General features: G+C 52.1%; 4 protein-coding genes across 4 annotated transcripts; all 4 read right to left on the bottom strand.

Annotated features, from left to right (window-relative positions):
* On the bottom strand, nucleotides 1–675 carry BU24DRAFT_497174 (uncharacterized protein; the record flags this gene model as incomplete). The annotated part of the gene is made up of 1 exon (XM_033534244.1): nucleotides 1–675. A coding segment is annotated over exon 1 (300 nt), but the record flags the coding sequence as incomplete, so codon positions are not given.
* A 459-nt stretch (nucleotides 676–1,134) lies between these two features.
* Nucleotides 1,135–3,273, bottom strand: BU24DRAFT_467935 (uncharacterized protein; the record flags this gene model as incomplete). Its single annotated transcript, XM_033532486.1, has 1 exon — nucleotides 1,135–3,273. The coding sequence occupies one exon, from the start codon at nucleotides 3,271–3,273 to the stop codon at nucleotides 1,135–1,137; it is 2,139 nt and encodes a 712-aa protein (XP_033377913.1).
* A 161-nt stretch (nucleotides 3,274–3,434) lies between these two features.
* Nucleotides 3,435–4,605, bottom strand: BU24DRAFT_78360 (Isochorismatase hydrolase). Its single transcript, XM_033534633.1, has 2 exons — nucleotides 3,495–4,605; nucleotides 3,435–3,437 (listed from the first exon to the last, which is right to left on the bottom strand). Exon 1 carries the CDS (start codon nucleotides 4,209–4,211, stop codon nucleotides 3,654–3,656), a length of 558 nt encoding a protein of 185 aa, XP_033377912.1. The 5' UTR covers nucleotides 4,212–4,605; the 3' UTR covers nucleotides 3,435–3,437; nucleotides 3,495–3,653.
* A 404-nt stretch (nucleotides 4,606–5,009) lies between these two features.
* BU24DRAFT_327832 (alpha/beta-hydrolase) lies at nucleotides 5,010–6,952 on the bottom strand (the record flags this gene model as incomplete). The annotated part of the gene is made up of 2 exons (XM_033523000.1): nucleotides 5,010–6,186; nucleotides 6,876–6,952. Coding segments are annotated over 2 exons (1,254 nt in total), but the record flags the coding sequence as incomplete, so codon positions are not given.
* Between the last annotated feature and the right edge of the window lie 1,345 nt (nucleotides 6,953–8,297).

Genomic DNA, 8,297 nt, shown 5'->3' with positions numbered 1-8,297 from the left:
CATCGGCAAGCAAACCCAATCCAGAATCAAGCACGTCAGCAGCGCGATCGCGAGCACCACGTCCGCGACGAGGTGCACCGGCGTGCCTGCTAGGCCGATCCGGCTGGTGTTAGAGAGCAGGTATGCGGAGAAGGCGGCGGAGAGGAACAGTGGGAGGATGCCGATGGCGGGGTTGACGCGGCGGGATATGAGGCCCTGGGTTAGGAGGAGGGGGAAAGCTGGTGCGAGGACGAAGAGGGGGGTTCGTCGGAGGGGGAGAGGGGGGAGGGTGGTGGTGGTGGTGAGGATTGCGCCGGCCATTTTTGTTTATATTGTGTGATGTGGAGGAGGGTAGGATATGATATGCTGGGACACGATTAAGTTATAAAGATGGAAAGTAACGGTACGGCACAGCAGTGAACGCTTCGCGAGAGCGCTGTGCCATTTCGGATTCGAATCACGCCTCGACTTCCTATATACCTGCACTCCGATTGAGAATCAAAGCCACTCATCAGGCCCTCGACTGGATGTAGATCGCAAGGTTAAATCCCCAGGCAGCCATCTATCAAACCAATCGACCGACCGACACGTACAACGTCCCCACAACCATTTCTCACTTCCCGAAATCCTAATTCTAATCCTAAACCCAAAACTACCTCGACTTGAACATTTTTGTCTCCGTTAGGGACTCCCGTCTCCGTGCGTTGGAGGTGGGAAGTGGTTCCCGCGACGTGGGCTGTGCAAGTGGCTCACACGACGATCAGGCACGAGGGAAATGGGTTGCCTGAGGGCTATGCGCCACATGCACTGTGGGACTGGAGGCGCGAGGCGTAATCCAAAAGTCGGGATTCTTGAATTAATGTGATTGGATCGGAGAAATCTTTTGTTTTGTCTGTCATGGGTTCAGGGGATTTTCTGGGGGGTTTTGGTTGAGTGTCACGAGTGTGCATGTCTGCATTTGATGGTATCTCAGGGAACTGTAGTGCGAGTTAGAGGCAGAAGGAAGGACTTTTCTATTTCAATGTTTAGCCTGGATAAGTGCTTGGGAATATAGATATATGATATATCACAGATTAATTCATTCCAGCTATATCGTTCACTCCTCTACCTCATACCTCATACAACCACCATCACTACCACCCATCCCAACAATATCTACTCCTCCTCCGCTTCCTCCCCATCACTACCCCCATCCAGCCCATCCAACTCCCTCCCCAGCTTCCTCACCTCCGCCCGCAGCCTCGCCATCGCAGCAACATTCTCCCCCAACGCATCGCCGAGCCGATGGATCCTCCCCGCGTCGTCGAGCGCTGCGGCGCCGAACGTCGCGTCGAACGAGCTGCGCGCCGTGCGCAGGATGAGCGAGGCGCTCTGCGCGAAGAGGATGCGCATGGTGTCGTTGTGGCGCGCGAGGGCGTGTGCGATGGTGTTGCGGGTTGCGTTGATGGGCTCGTCGCTCGGGGGAGGGAAGTCCACGGTTTCGGCGGATGGTCTTCTGGAGGTGTTGGGTTCAGATTCGAAGTCGGGTCCTGGGGCTTGGGGTTGAGGGTCGATGGGTTCGGGGGGTGGTTTGGTGGGTGGAGCTGTGGGCGTGTTGGACGGTTGATTTGAAGGCGGGGGGTTGTATCGGTGCTGTTTGTAGGGTACGTAGGTGCTTTTTGGTTCTTTGGGGCGATTCGATGTTGGTACGCGGAGTGAACAGCGATGGGGTGGTTTTTGTGTCGATGTAGCTTCGGGGCGTGAACTGCTCGCCTGGTTGGATTCGACTTCTGTTTGGCCGGCACTGTATGTATAGACAGTGTGTTTGTCTGGGAGCTGGTGTGTTGTTTGCGATGTGCTGTGGTGCTCGTCACCATCGTCATTCTGGCTCCTGGGACGTTGTTGCTGGTTGATACTCTTGATAGCATCGTTGAATATCTGTTCTGAGTCTTCCACTGCCTCGTCGGAAAGGCTTGGGGAGCTGTTAGGAGCTGGGGAATCCACGTCCGGGAAATCATCATCCTCGGTTAATGAGTCTTGTCGAAGTTTCCCCTTTGCACGACTGCTGATGGGCTTTGGTTCTGTCGACATGTCGTCGGCGCTCAAGGCGCTGCTGATCTCATTCAAATCGTCGGACAGGTTGGCCACAGGCGAATTTCCGCGCGATACTACCTCGCCATCGGTGCGATCCAGAACGTCCACCCGTCCTGTCTCCGGATCAGCAAGCTTGTCCTTGTCTTTATCTCGACGTTCAGTTCTTCCAGAAGGACCGCCTCCATTCGTCTCCTCGTTTCCCTCAGACTCTTTCTCAGATCCCCCAGACACCTCCTCGGATTCTTCACTCAAACTAGGCGACGACAACAACCTCGCTCCTTTATCCTCCAGTGACCTCAGACCAGCAACATCCACATCCACATCCTCATCCTCTTCCTCTTCCCCCACTTCACTTGACTCTTCCCCATCCTCTCCACTCAAACCACTCTCCTCCTCCTCCCCCTTCCACCCCCTCATCGCATAAAACTCCCCAAGAACAACCCTACTAATCTCCCCATCCGCCCTCCTCTCCCCTCCCCTCCTCAGCACCGCACTCTCGTAGTGCCTATGCAAAGCCCTGACATCCCTCCTCCTACCCCCACCCCCCTCGTCGCCAGCAGCGGGCAGACTCGCATACACATGGTGCAGATTATACACGAGCGTCCTGTCCCAGTGCTCCATGCGTCCGGGCGGACGTATCGCGTCGGGCAGGACGGGGAAGTCGCCGGCGAGGGTGAGGAGGGAGGTTATGAAGTGGGTGATGTTGTTGCGGTGGAGGGTTGTGGGGTTGTAAGATGGTGCGGCGGAGGGGGATGGGTGGTGGAGGGTGGAGGGGGTGTAGGAGTAGGTGCGGTGGTCCGGGGGGATGCGTGAGAGGGGGATTAGGGGGGAGGGTTGGGGGTGGGTGGTTGATGATGATGATGCTGGGGGGAGGGGGCCGGCGGAGCGGAGGCGCTTTGGGAGGGGGGTTGAGGTGGATGGGGCGCCGGCGGCGGTGGTGCTGGTGGTGGTGGGTAGAGGTGGTGCTGTTGCTGGGTTGGGTCGCTTGCGGGGGTTGGTTTTGGGGTTGGGTTTTGGAGAGGGTGGTGGTGGTGACGATGATGGGTCGGATGGGGGTGGATTGAGGGAGACTTCGATGAGGGAGCGGTCGGATTCACCTGTTGGGTTTGGTAAGGGCGGGTTGGGAGGAAGAGTAGTAGGAGGCATACTATCTTCATGGGTGAGGTAAGGGAGGGTTTTGAGGACCGTCTCGGTGTCATCGTCAGGACGAAGTGAGCTCATGGTGATGATTTTGAGTTGAAGAGCTGTTCGACTTGGAGTTGGAATGATGTGCTTTGGTATGCCAAAAGACACTGTCGACAGTTCGTTCTAGGGATTATGGAAAAAAGCAGTGTAGGGTTGAAGTCATCTTATACGTCTAGCAGTCGAACATTCACTGGATGCTCCTGAAAAGTGTCAGCTTTGTTCCAGTGCTTGACATTGCAGAAGCAGCAAGCACTTACTAGGTGTAAAGCGCACAGCAATCAACCATACCTTTGTGAAAAGCACACAAGAAGCAGCAAGTAACAATTACTTCCATCTCCTAGACAAAGGAGCAAACCACAATCGTGAAGCCTCCGAACATCCTCACAATTTCCATCACCATCTACGAGGTTTGCCCTCTACGAAAGCCTCTTGATAACTTCAGCTGTAGTCAACACCTCTCCGTACCCAAACCCCCAAGCAGCGAGGCCCCTCTCATGCTGGCTCTTACTCGCACTTCCCGTCGCATCACTCACCATCCACGTCTCGAATCCCCTATTGAATGCTCCCCGGCCTGTAGTGTCGCAGCAGCAGTCCGTCATGACACCACAGATGATCACCCTCTCGATCCCCTCGGCTCTCAACTTCTCCTCCAGTCCCGTACCCAGGAAACCGTCGTATGTGTTCTTGGGCAAGACCTGAGACTGGGAAGTCACGAGACTTTTGATGGAGGGGATGAGTTCCCATTCTGGCGTGTTTGTGTGTATGGAGCCGGAATTGCCCCATTTGAGGACAAGTTGGTTGGTAATGGGGGGTTCGAAGTCTGAGGGCGGGTGGCCGTGCTGAGTGAAGAGTTGGAGGTATTGTCGGCTGGAGAAGTGATTGGAAAGCTTGATGACGTTGGGGAGGCTTGTGGTGGTCATCGGGAGGAATATGTTTTGCATGTCGATTATCAGGAGGGCGGTTTTCTTGGCCATTTTTGGAAGATGAGAGGGGTTCGAGGAGTTGGATAGCTGTGTGGGTGACAGAGAAAGTGTCAACGTCGATAAGACTGTATTGGCGGGTATCTCCTTTTATGCAGAAGGGTTGAGTTGCCGGAACGGCAAAAACGATATAGATGTTATTTCTCGATTCGATCAGTACGGTTACCACTTGTGGTACGTTCGCTCAAGGTTTGGATAGCAAGGGAGACGAGTGGTGTGACTCTTCAGATTTGATTTAACTCGTAAAATGTGCCCAATGCCTAGGATCTCGTGAATCGCGAAGCTTCAATTCGACATAACATTCATTTAACCATAAATAGTGTATGTCTAACGGTCGGCAGCCCATGTGCTCATGTGATACCATGATGACGTTGTGTGCCAAGCCAGAAGGACTTCAAGACGCCTTTATCGATAGTTGACTATACTGCGAACATTCTAAGTCTCTGTTACACCGTGAGAATAGCGTATACGCTCCAGTGACAATATCTTTTCTTTTCTTTTCTTAGGTAGACATGTGGGAGAACTGTGTTTGTCTGTTTGTTTGCTTGATGTCTGAAGCTGGAACGGATTATGGTTGTACGAGAGTACATTCGGATATCACCCTGCCGTAGCTCATCTTGCTGCAGTTCCCTAAAAAATAAGTGACTTAGCCTGTCATGAGTCCCTCTCCAGATTTATGGTGCATGCTCTTTCGAGTGGACACGGGGAATTCTATTGGTATATGTGCGAAGGCGATGGAAAGCAAGGAGCTAATTTTATGTAGGAGCGAGGCACAGAGTCGAATCATGATTGCAGTGAATCCCTCAACCAACGGCCAATGGTTTCGATCTTATTTCTGCTCTCTTGCACATCATCATTCAATGACCAAAGACCGAGACCTGGCACAGTCTCTACATTCACTCGTTCCTCGGCATACGCTTCGTAATTTTTCTTCTCAATAGGGTCATGCCAGTGCACACGAGCCGTTCGCGCTCGTAGTGTTTGGCGAGCAATGCTACGTTTGATCATCTTGGCCAGCTCGGATGTTTGGTCATACAGCGGACTGGTCAAGCCGGAAGTGAAATGCCATAGCGGTAGACTGAGGTTGGAGCCAGCTGGCGGGAAAACTCGCGCATAGGCCCGGCACCTGACCAGGAGCGGAGTTTCGAGTGGTGAGGTATTATTTTGCGCAAAGGATGCATAATGACTGAGGTCCATCTGTGTCTCAAAATCGAGAGGGTCCTTGGGCACCTCAGAAGGTGACGATGATGCTAAGATATCGTCACTTTCGGGATACAGTAGTTTTCCGTGAGGCGAGCGAAAGAAATGTATTGGAGAGGCAAAGCGATCAAAGTAATCCTCTGATTCCCTGAACAGAACGTCTCGCTCGCCGGATAGTGATAACGTGGGCAGGTCTACATTGTCACTATTGATTGTCCATGCGGTTGGTTTGCGGGGCTTTGGAGTCCGCCGTTGCTTTCGCGACGTGCGTGATGGTTCTTCCTCGTCCTGCTTTGCCCACCAGGCCATCATGTCTTGATCAGCAGGGAAAGCCGTCTCCTCTGGAGCATTTGGCTCAGGCAACTCGGAGCGAGGCTCGAGTGGTAAGTCATCTGGAAAGACCCAGTCCGCGATTGGGTTGTTGATTGCTGCACAGTGTATACGTCGCCCGTTTAGATCACACTCGGTCAATGCCAAAGTAGTTGCTAAAGTGCCGCCGACAAGCTCTCCACAGACAGCGAGTCGGGCGCGTGGTTGATCGTGAAGTAGGTTGTCCAGGACCCAGTCATAGCCTTGAAGGACATCGTGGACGGGCTTTGGGAATTGGTGGTCAGGGGAGAGGCGATAATTGATTTTGACTACTGTGCATTTACTCGAGCTAGAAAGCCCCGTGAGGATGCGATCCTCATCGTCGTGAGTCTCCTGAAGCACAGGCCCTGGGGGAAGGTAGAGGAGGATTTGAGGCGAAGGAGCCGCGGCATAAAGGATGCTGGAAAGATCAGCAAGAGTCCGTATAGCGATGCCACTTTACCCATAGAAGTGTAGGATTTGATCCACGGTCAAATTAAGAAAGCGCCGCATCGTGAGCGTGTGCTCGGAATAGGAATGGTAAGACAGCTTGGCGGGGGAGGTAATAATAAGAGACTATAAGAGACTACTACCCTAATAAGAGTGGATTCGCGTGTGGGCCCAAGTAATCTTAAAATGAGAGCCATTATTGTTGCAAAGTTTAGAGACAAAAGAGAAAGACAGGGGACAGGGGGGAATGTTCGTCGCCATGCTACAACATGAACCGTACGAGAACACTGATGAATGTTGACATTGTAAGAGCATCATGCATTGCAAAGTGTAAGTACGGAGTATGTGGTAGATGTGATAGGAGGCAAGCGCGGTAGTTGGGCGTCTTGGAAGGGAACGTTTTGGTGGGAAAGAAGAATCAGGCCCACGATGAATGGGGACTGGTGGCCTCGGCTACCACACAATGTGACTTCATCGTACATGCAAAAGATGCAACCATTGCATGCGAAGTAACGAATGTGATCAGAATGATCTCATGTCGGGCGGCCTGGCGTGGAGACAAGAAGGAGAAGAAAGGACAAGACCAACAAGACAAGAAAAGACTGGTGGAGAAGAGGTTGCCGTGCAGGAAAGCGGAGTTGGAAAGGAAACAAAACATACTCTAGAGTGATGGAGCCATTTGAGCGACATGGGATGTCGATCTGTTCCCGAAGAGGGGAAGAGACAACAGACGAATAGTGACAGATTTGGAGTGCGTGTCGAAAGCGGTAGAGATGGGAGGTGGTAGAGTGTCGGAGAGAGGAAGAGAAACGACTAAGAACGGAGATGGCGGTGCGTGGAGCTGAGATGGTGAGGTGATGGGACAGGATCACCATAGCGGACGGCAAAGGATGGTGATGGGAACAAGAATATGGGATTGTAAATGGGATTGGCGTTGGTACGGTTACGGTACTTGGTAGGGGTTGTTCCACATGGCAGAAGACAAGCGAGAGGAAAAAGAGAGAGGGGAGGGAGCCGGTTGGGGATCGGGCCAAATGGGGAAGTGCCAACGCGATATCTGGGTATTCAGGGTATCGCGATGTTCACGGGTGTTGCAGCCCTGCAGTAGACGTTTCGAAGTTGATCTTCTTGGGGGTAGAAAAAAAGGAAGAGTGTTGTACTGTGTAAGAATCGTGTATTGTCGTAGTGTATAGTGTCCAATCCTCAGGAGGAGGAGGATTATTGTCTACGAAGGATCGCTGAGTCGTGGGTGCGTATGGACAGATTAACGAGCAGATACATAGCGTTACCAGCATGTATGTACTCCGTACCAGTGCCAGTGTTGTATATACGATTTACGAGGCAGAAGGCGTTTGGGTAATAATGATCCACATGTCAGCCAAAAGATGGAGATGATATTATTTCGTTAGGTATTACTGTCTGCATACTCTGTAACTAAGGAGGAGTAATCCGAGTAAGTAGTTACGGAGTAATAGTTGGTTCAATTCTTTTTTCTATTTGGTTTTTTTTTCATTCTCAACTCAGGGGCAGGGCGGCGTGTTACCTTGCCTGACCTTACCTTGCCTTGCCTAGATTATCTTTAGCTTTCCCGACTGACAGTTCTATTACCTCTGCTATGATATTATCATTGCTCCCTCTTCTGCTCTATTCTGCTTTGCTCTGTTCTGCTCTGCCTGGACTGGGCTGGATTGGGGGCTGGATCGCCTCACACCCTTTTTCGCAATTTCCATTTCCCCCTTCCACGGTCCACTACCGCACCGTACCGTGCACTACAACGCGTATCGAATGCATCCCCGATGGGAGTGGAGAAGAGAATTGACTGAAGATCCACTTGAAATGGTTCCCCTGGGCGATTGTGTCGTTCGTGATTGGCTCTATACTTTGAGGTTTTGGATACCAAAATTGCCTACTGGAGGTTTGGTGAGGCTAACTACGGAGATTCACTACTGCTTGTACCAGTACTTTGGCGACTGGCCTACAGCGTAAACGTCGTATTCTGTACGTGCGTATCTGGGTACGTATCTACCAAAATGTATGTACCGTATACAGTACGCCGTACACAGAATGTATTCGCTGTACACA

Source organism: Aaosphaeria arxii (assembly GCF_010015735.1).
Source record: "Aaosphaeria arxii CBS 175.79 unplaced genomic scaffold BU24scaffold_13, whole genome shotgun sequence".
Classification (NCBI taxonomy): Eukaryota; Fungi; Ascomycota; class Dothideomycetes; order Pleosporales; genus Aaosphaeria; species Aaosphaeria arxii.
The sequence above is the reverse complement of the archived record's forward strand: the minus strand, read 5'-3'. Positions and strand labels throughout refer to the sequence as shown.